At 39.8% G+C, this 20,223-nt stretch overlaps 1 protein-coding gene across 11 annotated transcripts in view; it reads right to left on the bottom strand.

Moving 5' to 3' along the window:
• The window catches only part of DENND1A (DENN domain containing 1A), a 365,450-nt gene that overhangs the window by 137,051 nt on the left and 208,176 nt on the right, over positions 1-20,223 (bottom strand). For all 11 annotated transcript variants that reach the window (XM_032767499.2, XM_032767498.2, XM_032767497.2 and 8 more), the window contains one exon: positions 14,768-14,813. In XM_032767499.2, the coding sequence (XP_032623390.1) occupies positions 14,768-14,813 (46 nt within the window). The remainder of the gene's footprint in view (positions 1-14,767; positions 14,814-20,223) is intronic.

Here is a 20,223-nt window from a genome sequence, read left to right on the forward strand (position 1 = left end):
GACAGTGTTAAAGATAAACTGAGTGAGAGGGAAGCTAGAATTCTTTTCTTCCTTAATTCTAGGATTTCCAGGACACCACAAAAGATTACAAAATACTTCCAGGATTCTAATACAGGCTCCACCCCCCACCCCCCCACTCACAAGGCTTTGAGAAAAATCCCACTTCCTGTTATTTCTTTTGGATGGCTACCCATATAATATTTTGTGTAAGGCCTTGTCTACACTGCCACTTACAGGCTAAAACTTTCTTCACTCAGGGGTGTGAACCTCCCCCTCCCCCCAAGTGATGCAAGTTTCAGCGCTGTGGCAGTGTAGATAGTGCCACAGCGCTGGGAGCTGCACTCCCAGTGCTGGTAGCTATTCCCCTTGTGGAGGTGGTTTTATTACAGTGCTGGGAGAGCTCTACACAGCCTAACATGACTATACTGCCATGTTTAAGCACTGCCGCGGCAGTGCTTTAACATTGACTGTGTAGACACACCATAAGAGCAGCAAACTCCACAGCAAACTGATGCTCAAATCTTAAAACAATCTTTGTAAGGCAAAATAGACAGACTACACGGCCACACATATTTGGCTAAACTTATTTGCTAAGAAAGTGGATGTCTAGCATGGAAAAAAATGATAACTGATTAGGAAATTTAAGTCTAAGACTGACATTTGAACCTTTCAGAAATTTTATTGGGTTTTTCACTTCAAAGGCCCAGCTAGAGTTTTAGAGGAAGAACTTTGTGGGCTACAGAACTCAGTTAGAAATTATAAGTCTTCTGGACAAAAGACAGAGGAGCAGAAGGGTTTCTGGAAATAAGCATATGAGAGAACCATTACAAAGGGATGAAAATGATACAGATTTGGAATGTTGTTCCTGGAATAAAAATCTTTCCAACTTTCTGTTTGTATACATGGGCAAAAAAGTTCCACACTATAAGCCCAAATGCACACACCCTCTTCTCAAGGGTCAGCTGGAATGAGGTTTCTGACTCTATTCCCAATCCCCAAGTCAAAGCATTGGTTGCTGAGTGTTTATGTTTACATTTCTTACAATGGTACACAGATGCACAATAGAAGAAAAGCATAACCTCTTTTTGAAAAGAACAGCCCTTGGTAGCTTTTGCTGTTTAAGTACCCAAGAAGCAGAAGACCGCCAGATTTCATTTCCCCTCTTAAGCAACATTAACCGCACTGCTGGTGGTTTCAATAATGGAATTTAAATATTTCCTTAACAATCAATTTTTCCATCCAACCTGGGAACTTTATCTACATATAGTTTTTAAATTCACATATAAGTAAGTGGAATATCCAAGTACCAAATTTATCTATCTAGTCAGCAGATCCTCAGTTTGATCTTCTCTCTCTCCATCTACCCAGGCTGCCACCAGCCAAAGAAGCAAGGTAATGGTCCTGAGCATGTTCTAATGAGGTATTCAGACAGTTGGATGAGAAAAATTAATAGTATTTCAACCAACAATGTTATTTATCTTGAAACATCCTCCTGTGAAATCTGATCTACATACACTACATTTCTACAGGGACCTAGAAATGTGAGTTCCTGTGAAGCACACATCCAACAATACTGGATCTTCTGAAAAGAAGACATAGAATCCAAAATGTTTCCAGATCAGGAAGACATGGACTGACACTTAAAATGCATTAGCAACTTGGACAGAGTCAAGAACGTATTCCATCACAAAACTGGCCCGTAAGGTAAAGATGGAATGAAAAAAAGTACTGATGGCGAGAGGAAGTGAGAAAGGAGAACACATAATGAACAGTCAGTTCAAAACACAGGTGGAGGAATTCATTTCAGTTTTTTTAATACTGGCAATTCATTGACATGTTATCTCAGGACAATGCAACTTCTGCCCTCCAAGTGGTAAGGAAAGAAAACAATGTGCCTATTAAAGGGTGACAGTGTCTAGTCAACTGCACAGCTTCAAACTAACAGACACCAAGAAGCAACTAATAAGATGGCTTGCAGATGGCTGATACTCAATATTCAAATGGTCAGAGTTCAGATACTGGTGTTATGGTGGGTGAGATACTGTAGATAGGCCACCAAGCCAGAGACTACCCACTGGCTTCAACAACAAAAAAAAGAGAGCTGATGGTATCATCCTGGAGGACATCAAACCACACTGGTATATGTGACAGCCAATTTCTAAGCATGAGAGAGCTAGGTCTGGAACAGCAGTGGTTTTGTAGTTAGAGACTGGTGAAGGGGCTCTGATATGGAGTAAACAGGTCCAGGACCTGCAACAACAATGCCTGACAGTTGGAACCATTAACACCGAATTCACACACACACACGAACTATGAAGTATGGTAATAAAGGAAATTTTCCAATAAAATGGTAAACTATTATCTTCCCCAATAGTGCCACTCTCTTGAATAAACAAACTGGCTGCTTTTAAAGTCTGCTATAGAAACCCCTTTTAATCTCACACCCTCCAACCATACGGAGCAGTTGCTTAAGCCAATTAATTAGGTCATTTATGCACAATCCCTCTAGGCAGCAAGAACAGGTCCCTAACAAATCATTTGTGGGGAATGGGATGTTAAAAAAGGGAGACGAGGGAACTAAATGTGTGTCAGCAAAAAGTAATACATGAGAGAAAGCACAAGAAAAAATTAGATCAAAGTTTTAAAAAATGGGAACCTAAAGTTAGGTTACTACAGGCAGCCTTAGGCACCTAAATAAGCAGCCTCAGCTTTCAAAGGTACTGCACACCCAGCAGAGCCAATCAACTTCAAGAGCAGTGGTTAGGTGCTTACAATCAATCAATCAAGCAAGCAAGCTACTTATGTCAGGTACATCTACACAGTAATCCTTCCTACCCAGCAGTGAGCCTCAGAGCCTGGGGTCAAATGATGTTCCCACTTGTGCTGGACCCTAGTCTCCAAGACCTTTCCCCCTCTCCACTTTTCAAAGTGTGGGCTCCAGCCTGAGCAGGAATGTCTACACTGCTATATTTAGTCCCATGGTATGAGCCTGAGTCACCTGACCTAGGTTTTGAGACTCGCTGCTACAGGTATATGACTTCATCTTTTGTTTGGTTGTGGATTTTTTTTTGTTTTTGTTTTTTGTAGTATAGATATACCCGTAGGTGCTTAAGTCTGCACTTTCAATCCTAAAGTTAAGCTTCTCTTTCTGAAATTTCTGGCCTTAAATGGTGTATTTAAGGCTAAATGGGTGCAGTGCTAAATGCCAAATTATAGCTAAACCTCTCACCCGATCCATTTAATTGCCACATACTATAAATAGGTCACTATCTTATGCACAGAACCCAACTTGGAGTTTGTTGTTGTTGTTGTTTTTTTGGGGGGGGAAATATTTGCCATCAGATCTACAAACTAATTAAGTCTGATTTTAAGGGAAGACTATTGCATATAATTCTTTCCTTACAAAAGGAGCACAAGTCCTTCATGAAAAGCAAGATACTTCCCTCTCCGCTCTCAGGAACCAAAAGGTCACTCAGTTGGCTTAAATCTGATAAACTCTAAGGTAACCCAGCAGTCTTGCTTTTTCTGGGAGTCAGGAAGCAGAAGACAAACTGATTTGCTCCTTCCTGCTTCAGAAAATTAAAAATTTCAGTTATACTCAGAGGACTCTTGAAAGCTCCAACAAAAAAATCGTTAGCCATGTGCTTAACAAAAGCCAGAAGCTTTTAAAAACTGAGCACCAGAAGGACAAGACAGAAGGGATTATATCTCCTCTTGATTAATACAGGAGTAGCAGCAGTGACCTACAGATGCAAATTTGAACTAGCCAGTAAGTGTTTCTGTAACTTGGATGAAGAATCTATGTCTGTATTGGAATCAGACACCTATCACTGGCCATGTCAGCTGACTCGGGCTTATAGGGCCCAGGCAGTGGGGCTATAAAACTGCAATGTAGACGTTAGCCCAGGCTCTGGGACCCTCACCCTCCTGTAAAGCAGCATCCTTTCTCAACAGATGTCTTTATCAAGGAAGATAGGTTACAACTCTTTGGGTACCTTAAAGACACTTCTGGATTGAGTAGTTCTCTTCTAATGGTGGCATCCTTCAGCCCAAGGGGCAAGAGACAGAGTCTGGGAATCAAAGCAACTTCTCATGTGACAGCTTTCAAATACTCCCAACTTGCAAATCTGCTTTTCACCTTAAATGCACTCAGTTCCAAAAGGTACAACTAGCTACCATTTATTAATGTTCTCATTGATTCTCCAACCCCACACCCTAATATCAAATTCATTATCAGTAAATCACAAAGAATAAAATTCTATTTATCACAGCTGCCTAACTAACTAAACAAAATATTGGAAACAATGCACTGCATGCTTAATAAAATAAAGTAGATGTATTAAGTCAGTATTTTACTAACAGTACAGAGAAGAGGAGGAAAATATGACTAGAAATAGCTGTATATACCTGAATAGCTGTCAATTGTTGGAAATGGGCCATCCTGATTATTACTACAAAAGTTTTTTTTCCTCCTGCTGATAATAGCTCACCTGATAGCTCACCTTAATTAATTACTCTCGTTAAGTGGGTATGGGAACACCCATTTTTTCATGGTGTCTGTGTATATATATCTTCCTACTGTATTTTCCACTGCATGCATCCGATGAAATGGGTTTTAGCCCACGAAAGCTTATGCTCAAATAAATTTGTTAGTCTCTAGTCTCTAAGGTGCCACACGTACTCGTCGTTCTTTTTATATAAACTCTGCAGCATACACAGTCATAGTATATTAGACAATTTGTGCATTAGTTTGCATTTGTCTAATTTTCCTATAGAGTTTTTCATGTGTTGATTTAAAGCACTCCAGTGAAGATATGGGTAATCTGCTCATAAAAAGGAGAGTTTCCCCCTCTTTTCACTTAATTCCTGGTAGCCATCATTCATTCATAATAAAATACGGCAAGCCAGACTAACATCTCCACCTGCCTTTTATTTTAAATGCCACTTTTTAAAGAGTGGAGAGGTATGGAAACCCAGTTTAACAAGCATACTGAACCCATTGTTTATGGCCTCCATAAACATGGCTTAGTAAGAATTACTGACTTAATCAGAGTGAACTTATCTCCTGGTGAAAAGAGCACTTTAAATTTCAGAAATGGCACCTTTACTGTGAAAATCTCTTAACTTCTGAAACAAACTCCAGGGGGCCTTAAACACCAGGCCAGTAAATAAGCAGCAGTTAGTGTGATTTGTCCTCCTTGCGAGCATCTGAACACTTGAGATCATTAAATTATTTTATGTAAAAGTTTGCAAAAACACTGAGAAACTATATTCAACAGAAAAGCATAAAAAAGGCAAGAGAGCCTGAGTGAGGCAAAGATGCAATAATTAATCACATTGTAAACAAACTTCTTCACCATTACTAACAGCTTATGTTATTAAAGGTGAAAGAAAATATTAAATCAAGTTTATCTTTCACTATTTATGCTCTTTGTTTACTTTTTGCCTTTCCTACCACTTGAACAATGTACTCAGTTACACTTACGTTTGTAGTTTGTTTCATTTTCAAGTGTTTAGTACTACATTTGAGTTTCAAATAAAAAATTCTGTTTGTATAAGATGAACTATTGTCACTAGGTTAAAAAAAAATCTTTCGGTTTTAGGATTTTTAGCTTTTTTTAGCCATTTAAATTTTGAGACAAGTTTAACTTCACAGTGACTCTTCATGATCCGATGCAAAGGAGATGGGCATATTACAAATACTGAAGTGGGAGATATGAGACAAAAAACATATTTTCTTACTAAAAAAACAAATGTTCAAAAAGTTTACCAAACAAAAATAATAAATTTTCTATAATAATTTTATATACTTTCTTAAAATGCAAAATATCATTCACAACAATTAGTCTAAGATCTGTTTGCTTTATGACTTGTCTACATCACTGACAATTAATGTTTACAGTTTATTTACCTAAGAACACCAAAATACTGCAGACAACAATGTGTCAATCTGGCTACCAGAAGCAGGAAAAGCAACGGATATAAAATTTTATTATTTCATGCCCCAACAGCAGCCAGAAGGACTTAATGAAATCAGCCTTAGATTTACAATCTGAAATAGCTATTCAACAGGCAGATATGGTTAAGCTAAATGTACCCTTTGACCTTTCAACTCTTTGATCCTGGCACAGCAGGTGGCCTACTACCCCCTCCTGTGCATCTTCCACTCTTCCGCCAGTCTCCTAACCTTGATGTGCAGTAGCCCTGATCCTACACAGGTGATTCTCAAGATCCTTATCACAAGCAGCTGCTGCTAACTGAATGACAAAAATCACTAGTGCTGATGTGATCCAATACTATTGGGCAACACAGGAAAAGGCTTCTTTCTGCAGTTACTGAAAAGTTTTTCAGGGCTGAAATTAATAAAGATCTCTTCTAAAATCTTCATATAACAACATATCCAGAATCCCTTTTTAAATCCAAAGTCATTTTTCAATGATAGACCATCTTAAAAATTACTTTAAATGCATTTGGGTCCAGTGGTTCTCACACTGTGAGTCAGGGCCTCAAAGAGGGTTGGGGCCTCGTTTTAAGGAAGTTACCAAATCTGGCTTAGACTTACTGGGACCCGGGGTTAAAGCCCAAGCCCCACCGCCTGGGGCCAAAGCTGAAGCCCTGGGCAGCAAGGCTCAGGTTACAGGCCTCCTACCCAGGGCTAAATCCTTGGGGCTGTGGCTTTGGACCCCTGCCTGGGGTGGTGGAGCTTGGGTGGGTTCAGGCTTTGGTCCTCCTTCCTGGGGTTGTGTATAATTTTTGCTGTCAGAAGGGGTTCGCAGTGCAATGAAGTTTGAGAACTCCTGATTTAGGGTGTATTTCATCTTTGCCTCTAGAACAATAAACATCAATGCTTTCCAGTCAAAATATCTGCAAATCCAAAAACTGTCTGTTTTATTTCTTTAAATCTTCAATTAAAGAATGCTTTTTCATGTTCCCATGTGTTTGCTATTTCCTTATTATAAAATTTGGAAACTATTTCCAAAGTTATTTGTACAAAAGCCACAGCACGATAATACACTTATCAAGTTCACAAGTTAAACCCTTTAAGAAGCACTGAAGATTATCCCACCTAATGATATAAATGCAAAAATATACTATCATCACTACTACTGAAAAACCTCAATGGCTAATGGCAAAGAATTCATAGGTACTTACAAAATGGGTGTGCGAGTGCAACTAAGAACTGGGTACATAGGGAAGGTCCAGAGACTAATTATACAACTCTTATCAGATACTTTGTCCAACCAGACTAAAGATTTTAAAGAAGAACCTGAAAGTTATCCTATGACAACTATGTCTCCTGCCACTGAGATAAACAAAAGTACAGCAGCAGTAGACACAGTTGTCACAGGATATGCAGATACAATATGCAGATACCAGATTTTTATCTTGGTAACTGTTCCTCATGCTTAGATACAATAAAAGAGAGAAACGTTTTCCTTGCTGATATATTTGATTGTAATATTTTGTATACAAAAACATGTCAGTGAATTTGACAGATCTAAAACATATCTGTAGCCATAGATAAAGAATGCCTAAGCAATGACGGTTTCTTAAAGGTATGCAATGTCCTTTCTTTATACAAGGCTGAATCCAGCATCACAGTGGCGTGCAGTATTGCATATTTACACAACGGCTATGACTGTGGTAAGCGCTAAACGGAAGATTGTACTGTCAACAATTGAGTATCTGACAGCTACAAAGGAATATCCCAAAAAAGTCAAACAAAACCACATGTGCTTAAATCCCAACAGATATCCTACTAGGTCAAGGGCATTCCTCTTCAATCAGCACCATCGCACTAATCGTTTCAGCTACAAAAACAGTTGCTGAACCAATCACTTACTATGACAAAACATAGAGAGGTTGCCAACTAAGTTTAGCACTGCTCATACACAAAGACTAACTTAAAATAATGTGTACTCTGAAATAACGTTTAATATAGGGGTAGTAACAAAAGTGGAAGATTGAAGGAACAAGTTAATCTGAGATGGTTTCATTATCTTATCTCACTACTCTTTATCAGTACTAAATACTTACCTTTATCTAATATGAATTCGATTAGTACCATAAGTGTGCCCCATTATTCATGTAATAGTCCAAGCCTTGCTTATATAACAGCTTATAAACTTTTAGTCTTCTTTGAAGTCACTTTATGGATTGCTAAATGGAAATCTTATATAGAATGACTAACTAGGTGATGATAGAAAGACTGAAAAATAAGAGCACCACACAGTTCCATATTTTCTACCAGGATTTTTCCTCATAAATCAGCTAGTGCCCTCTGACCTATAACAGGAGATTATCTTATCTCACTAGAGAACATTTCAGTCACACCAAATTAGATTTAACAGTCAATGGATACATTTGATATTTTAATCATCAGAAAAAATTGTCATTTTTCATTAATGTATTTGCTGTCTCTATATAGATCCCATGCCACACCAGAAACTCAAAGCCAAATCTAAGGTGTACAATTGTTTGGAAATGTCTGTGGGAATAGAAAAGAGGGTGTATGTTAAAGCAAAAAAAGTATTTACATTACTCCAATAATTCCTTTTAGAGGGAACCATTTTGAGAACTTTTCTAAAGAAAAGACCCTAAAGACAAACCTAATAAATTATTCACTTCTTATGTCCCAGTTAACCATGCTTTAGCTACTTTTTTCTCTATAGAGATGTTTCCATATTTAGGCTCCCACTAAAAACACAATTTGGAAAAAAGTATGTAGGAATGCCCTGATCCTGGAATTTAAGCTGTCTGTGGCAGAAATTTGAATACATGGGGAACCTCAAATTCTTCCATGGGACTCCGTATAGGCACAAGGGTCCCACCTGCCTGGATCTGATTGCAGGATCAGGGGCCTTAGGCTCTTCTCATCCTGGAACAAGAATCTTTGTGTGTGTCAAGCACTTTGAAAGACACCTAGGCTGCAATTTGTATATTAATTTAATTAAACATTTTCTACCGATCTATATATTGGACAATTAGAATATCCTTTTAATTATACTTCATTATTTTACTGTTGAAACACTGTCAAATAGCAGATCTTAAACAATACACAACTGATAAGAACATGAGTGAATTCTCTGATGCTAAAATATTGCTCTAACATGGTTGAAAGATTCAATATATTTTTCTATGTACAAAAAAAGTAACAAGCTTTCAGCATTAGCAACAGGCTAACAGGTAAACTGTAGTAAAACTACAGTAATAATCTGGCTAATTTGACAAAAGTCTATCTTCCCCCTAGCCAGGGTGCAGACAAATTATGGTTTACTTACCAGTAAATATTAGATCAAATAGCCCCTGGTGGATTTTTTTTTTTTTTTTTGAAGGCAAAGGCAAAGATACCCAAGACACAGAAAATGGATCTTTTAGTGCAGAGGAAGGACAGGAGAATTGTTTGTTTATTTGTTTTTAATTTTACATGGGACTTCGAATAGCAACAATTCACCAATGTGTCTGTGTTCCAGACGCTATGGTTTATAAAAAAAACATACTGGATACACACTGCTAAACAGTACGGGGCAGAAAAGTTCTTGTGCTATACAAAAAAAGCATAGAACAATGGATGCTAGGTTATCTATCTAGATATTTACATGACTCCAACACTTAACATCTAAGTGCCTGAAGATGTATTATCCGAAACCCACTGTCTCAAAATCTAGAGTGTAACTCACATTTGCAGATTAGGCAAACAAATCAGTTTTCACCTTAACGTCAAACATTAATCTTCACCACTACTCTGATTTGGTCAGTCAACGTTAATATTTGTTGCAGTATGAAGCCAAGAGGAAACAAGCATTTTCACATACTGTCTGTCTTCTCAGGAAGAAAGGCTACATAGGAGGAAGAATAATGACAAGAGGGAGAACATTGTTCTAGCTGACCAAAAGTATCAAATCATATGTTCTTTAGTGACATACAGTCATCTCTACTAGAAGAGGAAAAAACAGATTGCCTTTCCTAAGACTGCAGTGTACAATGCAGATGGCCCCTGAGACACTAGATCTGAATGTCCTTGAAATTTAGAAAACTCCATTTCCAAAGCTGGTGGGTGAGTCCCATTTCTAGCATTCTGGGCATTTGGATACTGGGCCTGAATTTGAACCTTCCCATTCTCCCATTGATCCATTCTTTGTATCTTTTTATCCCTCCTTAGCCTTGACCATTCTTGGAAATGACACAGACACATAAATTAACAAGGAAGCGTATAGTACAACTCCTTTCCCACTAGAGCTACCACAAAACTGTAAGAGAGCAGAGTTAATAAATCTTCTCTAGAAACAAGACAGACTATGAAATACAACAGAACACAACATTTACATGACAAGTTTTCAGACTCACAAAAATGGCTTTGGAAAGGTGATTCCATCTTTGTAATTGGGGGAGGAGGGAAAGAATTGACAGGTAAGGGCTCTGATTTAGTAAGTTCAATGATACTTACTGCCTGTATAGCACGGTTTGTCTTTAAATCACTGTGCACATATTAACTTCACAACACAAATTTATTATCCCCATCTTAAAGATGGGAAAAGTAAGACATAGAGATGAAGTGACTTGCTTAATGAGCTAGGATCTGAATTCCTGAGTTCTTGGTTTCCAGCCATATGCTCAGTCCACCAGACCATGTTGGCTCATTGCCAATTCCTGCTTGCCTACTGTGCAGGATACAAATTTGTTAACCTCCTGTAGGAAAGGGCTCACCACACTTAGTTTGATGCAAGTTCCCATATTCCAAGAGTGATTACATATGGGACAAGAGTTGAAGTGAGGATCTTATCTAAAAAGAGGTTTTAACACAACAATTCATGTATTGTTTGTACTTGTGGGGTTTAGAATTAAGTCCCCCAAACTATACTTGAATCATACTAAGTTTAATATCTATTCAAATCATGAATGTACTGTTGTGTATAGTTTTACACCATACTGGATAGTGGCACAGGCCAAACTAAGAACACCACAATCATCCCCTTAACAGTGCTGCATAGTGTGTTAATATCATCTAACCTACTGGTAGCCAAAAACAGCAGAATACAATACAAATATCCCCTACAAGGTATATAAAATCCTATAATCCCAGTAGCCTAGAGCTTCACTAATTTTCATTTAAAAATACTGCATTTTACCACTCTAAAAACACAAAATAAAATAAAAACAGTACCCTAGTAAACCAGTGACCAAATTCACTGTTTTAGATTCTCAGTTTGGATAGTATTCACCCAAGAGCGCTGAAGGAACTCAAATGTGAAACTGCAGGACTGCTAACTGTTGTCTGTAATCTATCATTTAAATCAGCTTCCGTACCAGATGACTGGAGGATAGCTAATGTGATGCCAATTTTTAAAAAAGGCTCCAGAGGAAACCTCAGCAACAACAGGCCGGTAAGCCTGACTTCAGTACCTGGCAAGCTGGTTGAAACTATAGTAAAGAACAAAATTGTTAGACATATAGATGAATGTAATAGTCAATAAGGACTAGTCAACATGGTTTTTGTAAAGTGAAATTATGCCTCACCAATCTACCAGAATTCTTTGAGGGGTCAACAAGCATGTGGACAAGGGGGATCCAGTGGATACAGTGTATTTAGTTTTTCAGAAAGCCTTTGACAAAGTCCCTCACCAAAGGCTCTTAAGCAAAGTAAGTGGTCAAGGGATAAGAGGGAAGGTTCTCTCATGGATTGGTAACTGGTTAAAAGATAGGAAACAAAGGGTAGGAATAAATGGTCAGTTTTCAGAATGGAGAGAGGTAAATAGTGGTGTCCCCCAGGGGTCTGAACTTGTCCCAGTCCTATTTCACATATTCATAAATGATCTGGAAAAACGGGGTAAACAACGAGGTGGCAAAATTTGCAGATGATACAAAAACTACTCAAAATAGTTAAGATTAGGGGTATGAACGGCTGCCATATGAGGAGAGATTAATAAGACTGGGATTTTTCAGCTTGGAAAAGAGAATACTGGGGGCCATATGATAGAGGTCTATAAAATCATGACTGGTGTGGAGAAAGTAAATAAGGAAGTGTTATTTATTCCTTCTCATAACACAAGAACTAGAGGCCACCAAATGAAATTAATAGGCAGTAGGTTTAAAACAAATAAAAGGAAGTATTTTTTCATACAGTGCAGTCAACCTGTGGAACTTCTTGCCAGAGGATGTTGTGAAGCCCAAGACTACAACAGGGTTTAAAAAAGAAGTGGATAAATTCATGGAGGATAGGTCCATCAATGGCTATTAGCTGGGATAGTGACCTTAGCCTCTGTTTGCCAGAAGCTGGGAATAGGCGACAGGATGGATGACCTGATGATTACCTGTTCTGTTCATTTCCTCTGGGGTACCTGGCACTGGCCACTGTTGGAAGACAGGATACTGGGCTAGATGGATTTTTGGTCTCACCCAGTATGGCTATTCTTATGTTCTTAATTCAAGTTATTTATCAATTGGGGAGACTGAATTCAGAGCCCAGATAACAGTTTGTTACTTTCAGGTGAACAGCTTGAACATTAAACATTCTTAAAATGTAGCATTTGTCATGCTATTTGTCTGATTATTTCTGCTTAACGCAACACAGAAAAATTACCCAGAAGCTGTTTTTCGCACAATATGACTGGAACAATATATATAATGGTGTAGTCTGGGGGTTTAGCCTCTTAGCAGGACAGTACCCTAGATGATTATTGCTGACATATACCCAAAAGAGACAGATGTCTGTATGGCAAAGTTACCAGTTTTTTATGTAGGTTCCAAATGTTCTTGTATTACACACTATTTTATGAGGTGCATGACTAAGTAACTGTATGTTGTAAGATACTGTACACAGAATAGCCCAAATTTTCAACTCTGGTGTTTAAAGTTAGGTACCTAAGTGGACTGTTTGTCAAAGATGTTGAGCATCAGCCGCTGCTACCAACTTGAAAATGCTAACCTGTGTTCAGCTTCCCCTAATTTCCAAGCAGCAATATTTCCCTACTCCCACTGCATATGGCTTTCAGACTGGCCCCGTTAAATGGTGCTAATGACTAAGGACAAATATTCAGAACAATCTAAGTATGCAGTGTAGTTGTAACTGTGTTGGTCCCAGAATATTAGAGACACAAGGTGGATGAAATAATATCTATTATTCCACCAACTTCTGTTCAATAGAAGAGATTCAATAAAAGAAATTACTTCATCCACCTTGTCTCTCTAAAACCATTTAAGTGACATTTGAAAATATTACCCAACGGCTAGGATTTTCTGCATCCCCTATTGAAAAAAAGTGGGAATTGGGTGATTTGCATCCATGGGTTCTTTTGAAAATTACAGTCCATGGTGCTTGGGGAAAAAAGCGGCCAGATTTTTTTTATTGATGGTAAGATCCCTGGCAGCAGATGCTCCTGGACCTATCATCTTGAGCATTAGAAACTAATGATCACTAAATCTATAAAAGCCTAAAAATGGCAAAGTAGAGATGGTCAATATTGTTGTTAAAAAAAAATCAAGCCTGATCCACTCTGAGAGTGTTAAATTCAATAGTAGTAAATTGGTCAAATGAAACAACAGGGTTCACATTACGTCTGTCTGTCTGTCTTGTGTGTCTCTCACACACACACACAGATGTGCTGGACTCTGATCACTGGGTTGAAAATAGTATCCAAAGTGTAGTCATGAGTTTTCCGGAAGTGTGCAAGCAATCAAATTAGGCTCCCAAGCTAAAAACATTTAGGTACATGTTTAGTTTCAATCATGTGCTTAAAGTTAAGCATAGAATCACAGAATCATAGAATATTAGGGTTGGAAGAGATCTCAGGAGGTTATCTCGTCCAATCCCCTGCTCAAAGCAGGACCAACACCAACTAAATTATCCCAGCCAGGGATTTGTCAAGCCAGGCCTTAAAAATCTCTAAGGAAGGAGATGCCACCACCTCCCTAGGTAACCCATTCCAGTGCTTCACCACCCTCCTAGTGAAATAGTGTTTCCTAATATCCAACCTAGACTGCTCCCACTGCAACTTGAGACCATTGCTTCTTGTTCTGTCATCTGCCACCACTGAGAAGAGCCAAGTGCCATCCTCTTTGGAACCCCCCTTCAGATAGTTGAAGGCTGCTATCAAATCCCCCCTCATTTTTCTCTTCTGCAGACTAAATAACCCCTGTTCCCTCAATCTCTCCTCATAACTCATGCGCCCCAGCCCCCTAATAATTTCCATAGCCCTCTGCTCGACTCTCTCCAATTTGTCCACATCGCTTCTGTAGTGGGGGGACCAAAACTGGACACAGTACTCCAGGTGTGGCTTCATCAGTGCCAAACAGAGGGGAATAATCACTTGCCTTGATCTGCTGGCAATGCTCCTACTAATACAGCCCAATATGCCGTTGGCCTTCTTGGCAACATGGGCACACAGCTGACTCATATTTCGTCCACTGTAATCCTCAGGTTCTTTTCTGCAGAACTGTTGCTTAGCCAGTCGGTCCCGAGCCTGTAGCAGTGCATGTGATTCTTCCTTCGTAAGTGCAGGACCCTGCACTAGTCCTTGTTGAACCTCATCAGATTTCTTTTGGCCCAATCCTCCAATTTGTCTAGGTCACTCTGGACCCTATCCCTACCCTCCAGCGTATCTACCTCTCCCCACAGCTTGGTGTCATCCGCAAACTTGCTGAGGGTGCAATCCATCTCATCATCCAGATCATTACTCAAGATGTTGAAGCATGTGTGTAAGTGTTTGCAGGAGTAGGGTCTAAATCACAGAAATACATACTACTCTGAGGGACGAGGGGAAAGACTTACCTCCATTAAACTTAAATGTATTCCAATAAGGTAGGGCATCGGGGCACTGTGAAGAGAAACGAACAGCTTATTTATATTTCAATAGTGCTGGAGATTATTAACACACACTCACAAAAGCCAGCTGTAATACAGATAACAGGGACACAGGATTCCATTTGATTTAAAAATAGAAATCCAGATGTAACATTCCATTTGAGCTGAAAAATGTCAGTTTTATTTTGAAGACTTATCTCTTAATTTGAAAGCCACTGTCTCTAATTTAATAATTTTCCACTGCAGCTTGCAAGGTGAAGTTGTTGTTACCAAAAAATAGCAGTTAAAGGAGGGAAGCTACCAAACATATTATTTTACTATGAATACATCCAGAATGACACCATGGACATCTGTGGATTCACTCTTCTTCAAATAATGTCATTTAGAGAGGTTTGCCCATATGAAACACTGTGGTTAAATTACTTATATACATCATCCAATAGGACAAGCTCTTGATCCTTTGGCCAATGCATACCAAGAAGAGAGCATTTTAATATTTATTTATTGCTGAATTCAACTGATCCTGATATAGACTCCCATATTACAGAAAACAGCAGAAACCAGTCCATCTAGCCCAGTATCCTGTCTTCTGACAGTGGCCAATGCCAGGTGTCACAGAGAGAATGAACAGAACAGGTAATCACCAAGTGATCCATTCCATCGCCCATTCCCAGCTTCTGGCAAACAGAGGCTAGGGATACCATCCCTGCCCATCCTGGCTAATAACCATTGATGGAGCTATAACAGCCTGTTTGTTGATTGCTGACAAATGTGCTCAGCACAGTACAAAAGATGGAGTAAATTAGCTCATGCATCAAAGAGCTAACATTCTGTGTGACTGATGAGAGTTACACACCTATATCTAAGAGCAGAATTTTGCCCTAAGCATCCATTGATATAACGAACTTAGTGCCTTTTTAAACCCATTTTCGGAATAAATTCATTCAAGAGCATTGTAATTGTCTGGTTTCACCCACAAAGTAGTTGTTGGGGCATTAAGTGCACTTGATGAGGTACAGTAACTCCTCACTTGAAGTCATCTGGGGTTCATGCTTCACTGGGAGTGCTACAAGTTAGCAGTATGTTTGAAACCACTCTTGTTGCAGCTTTTGCCACATTACAAGTGTACACATGAAAGTTCAAGGCTTACATAGGAAACGTCAAATTGGAGAGTATTTGTTTGTCATTTTGTATGTTTTAATTGCAGGAAATAGATATTTCCTTTACACATACTGCCTCTTTTTCAGGGGCAAGGAAATACCCAACAATCTTATACTCAAAGTGTAAACCATCAGTTTAGCTGCAAGCTGCACAAATGCTCAACTTCCTTGTGTGCGTAACTGTGCTGTCCCAATCTTCTCCAGTACACACTCAAATGAATGTGTTTCTAATTAAGCAGCTTCGAGAACACAACAGCTTCAATGTCAAAAATACAAAGTCTGAACCTCAGCAGGAAGTCTTAAGGCTGCAAACATCTCATCTAGTGGAACTTTGGCTAAAGTAATGAAAGGAAGCAGGAAGGGCGCACTACTCCAGAAAACTGGACATTTATTAATGTGTCCAGAAGCACAGCCTGTCATAGATCATAGAAAAACTGAAATCTGTAAAAAGTTAATTAATAGTATCATGTTAATCTTTCAATCTTCCACAGTTAATCAACAAATGGACTAGGGAGAATAATATATTTAATAAGAATGCCAGAACTGCTGAAATCAGGTGCCAACAAGTAAGATACTAAGAAGCTGTAAAACAGATATAGCCTAAAAAAATTGGAATTAAATAACTAGGTGATAGATTGCCTAACCAATTTGTTAATATGAGGGATCTAATTTAAAAGAAACATGTTATAGTGCGGGGGTGAGGGGTTATAGTGATCAGATTTAAAAGGTAATATGTTATTATTTGTATTGCTGTACTGCTTAGGAGCCCAAGCTATGGCCCAGGAACTGTACAAACACAAAGCAAAAAGACAGTCATTGCCCCAAACAGCTTTCAATCTACTTATAAGGCAAGAGACAAGAGACAACAGAGGGACGCAGACATTAGCGTCATGGAAAAAGAGAGTTTTAAGGGAGGCTGGAGTTTAAGAAGGATAATGTGTTAATTTTACAGAGGTTTACAGGGAGTTCCTCTCTAATACGTGGAGCAGCACAGGAGAAGGCATGAAGATGCTTGCTTGAAAATTTAATAAGTGAGTGATGGAAGTTGGCACAGCGAGCCAATTGGAGAAGGAAGTCAAGATCTAGAGAGTGAATGAGAGATGATACGTAGGATGGGGATAGGTAGTAAAGAACCTTGATTGTAAAGATAAGTAGCTTATGTTTGATTCAACAGAGAGGGTGGAGCGAGGGGAAGGGATTCAAAGTGAGAGGTAACATGGTCAAAACAACAGATTAGGCCGCAGCTCTCAAACTGTGGGTCGCAACCCCATTTAGGGGTCGCCAGGGCTAGCTTAGACTTGCTGGGGCCCGGGACCAAAGCCTGAGGGCTTCAGCCCTGGGCATCAGGACACAGGTTATAGGCCCCCTGCCTGGGGCTGAAGCCCTTGGGCTTCAGCTTTGCCCCCTCCCCGTATACCCGGGAGTTGGGCTGGCTCAGGCTTCAGTCTTCTTCCTAGGGTCACGTAGTAATTTTTATTGTTCAAAGGGAGTTGTGGTGCAATGAAGTTTGAGAACCCCTGGACTAGGAAAATGAGCTTTGCGGCAGCATTCTGAATGGATATGAATGAGTCCAGGTTGCATTTCTCAGGGCCAGAGAGAAGGCTGCTGCAGTAATCAAGACACAAGATGATGAGAGCCTGGATACGCATTTTAGCTGTGTGAATAGAACAGTAAAGCTGTGTGTTAGAAATATTATGAAGAAATAATTGGCATGATTCAGACTGGATGTGAGGACCTAGAGCAGGGGTAGGCAACCTGCAGCACATAAACTGATTTTCAGTGGCACTCACACTGCCCGGGGTCCTGGCCACCGGTCCGAGGGGCTCTGCATTTTAATTTAATTTTAAATGAAGCTTCTTAAACATTTTAAAAACCTTATTTACTTTACATACAACAATAGTTTAGTTATATATTGTAGACTTAGAGAAAGAGACCTAAAAATGTTAAAATGTATTACTGGCATGCGAAACCTTAAATCAGAGTAAATAAATGAAGACTCGGCACAGCACTTCTGAAAGGTGCTGACCCCTGACCTAGAGAAAGTTTTAAGTCCAAGATGGTGACCGGTTACGGGCCTGAGTTACAGGCAGCATGATGGTGTTGTCCATAGTGATTGAGAAAGCATGCAGCAAGGAAGGCTTGGTGACGTGGAGGGCTGGGGCAGGCATGGTTAAGAGCTCTCTTTTAGCCATGCTGGGCTTAATCTGACTGACATCCTCGAGGACATGTCAGAGAGAGAAGCTGAGATTTGAATTTGGACAGATGGAGACAGGTCTGAGTACAGAGGTAGATCTGAGTCCTTACCATAGAGGCTGTAGTTGAATTTGTGTCTGCAGATACAATTTACAGAGATAAATTTTAGAGGGAGAAGAGAATGGAATGAAAGACAGACCCCTGTGGAACCCGCACAGAAAGTTGCAAGGGGGATGAGGAGGATCCTCTGGAGGACACATGGAAGGAGCCATTAGAAAAGCAGGAGAAGAACCAGAAGACGACAGAGATATGGAAGCAAAGAGAGGACAAAACAGCACAACTGACTGCATCAAAGACAGCTGACAGGTCAAGGAGGATGAAGATGAACTACTGGTTCTGGGCTTGGCGAGAGTAGTTTCAGTGGCGTGCAACTGGTGGAAGCTGAATTGGAGGGGGTCTAAAATGGAACCGGAGGAAAGGAACTCCAGAGATAGACTGTAAATAGCATGTTCAAATGAGCTCAGAAACTAAATGGATACGGGGCAGTAGCTGGTGAGGCAAGCACAGTTAGCGATGAGGGGTTTTTGGTTTGTTTTTTGTTTTTAAAGACAGGAGAGACTAAAGCGTGCTTGTATTATGAGTAGGGCCCTTCCAATTTCACAACTGTGAAAGACGTGTCATGGACCGTGAAATAAACTCTTCCCCATGAAATCTGATCTTCCCCATGCTGCTATAAGAGCCCCGCCAAGGGACTTCCAGCTGCAAGTCCTGGCTGGGCTGGGGAGGGACAGGACCTGTCCTTCCCCTGCATGGCTGCTCTCACTCTCAGCGGGAGATCAGACCCACCTTGGAGTGCCTTCCCCTGCTACAGGAAGCTCTGGGGTAGGGCAGCAGCCCCAGAGGTTCCTGCAGTTGGAAGAGGCTTGTGGATGTGGGTCTGATCTCCTACTGCTGCTGGGAGTGCCCCAGCCAGCCTGGGGAGGGACAAGACTTCCTCTTCAACTGTACAGCTGCTCGGGGGGAGAGGGAGGAGAGAAGAACAGACCCATCTCCAGTTACCTTTTTGGTTTAAAGCACCTTGAAATTTCAGATGTAAAATCTGAAAACATGAAACTGGCCAATTAAAAAACCCTCTGGCTGTGAAATTGAGCAAAATGGACCATGAATTTGGTATGGCCCTAATTATGATGGGGGGCCCGGGGGGGGAGCCAGAGGGGAGAGAGAGAGAGGTTAAGGAGAACAGTAAGAGGAGGGATGAGAGCAGATAACAAGGGAGATCAGGATATGGGATGGGATCACAGAGAAGTGGAGGGTTCAGAGGGGGACAGAAGATGAGAAACTTCCGTGTATCACCCTACTCTGAAAAATTAAAATAAATTAAAATTGAAAAAAGCTAATAAATATAGATATCTGTCCAAATTATATACAAAAAATTGAATTCTACCAACCCTACTCATAAGTGTATGGTGAACTTTAGTAGCAGGCATTAGCTGTGGATACAGAACATACAACAATCAAAGCATGTGGATGAAAGTCACATGACGCAGACACATGACAGTTTCTCTCACACTTCATTTTTCACCTACTTTGGGACATCCTGCTCTTCCAGTCCCACAGCCATGAATACCAATTGCACAGAGATGTTTGATGGCAGCCAATACCTATTAAGTCCCAGATTAACAAAGCACTAATTCCAACCACACTTTTTGCTTAAGCAACATGAATGCCTGGGTCTTTTTTTGGCATAGAAAGAAGACTGGCCACTGACTCACTGTTTGCTGTATCATTTTCTAAGGAGAACAGGGTTATTTATAATCAAACGAGTTGTACGGGTAAATATCAAATAATAAGAGTAGCAATACATAAGCATGAAGATGGATATTGTGTATTTAATGGCTCATTCATTGTAACTGCATTTTTACAATTTGTTTAATTCCTTCCCTCCGGCTCTTTTCCCAAGAGGTGAGCAACTACTAATTGGAAGAGAGACAGGTGAAACAGAAGGACATTTCTGCTTAAGTACTAATTTTAAAAAAAAAAAATATATATATATAAAAGCGACTGGATAGC

The sequence above is a fragment of the Chelonoidis abingdonii genome, chromosome 24 (assembly GCF_003597395.2).
Source record: "Chelonoidis abingdonii isolate Lonesome George chromosome 24, CheloAbing_2.0, whole genome shotgun sequence".
Lineage (NCBI taxonomy): Eukaryota > Metazoa > Chordata > Testudines > Testudinidae > Chelonoidis > Chelonoidis abingdonii.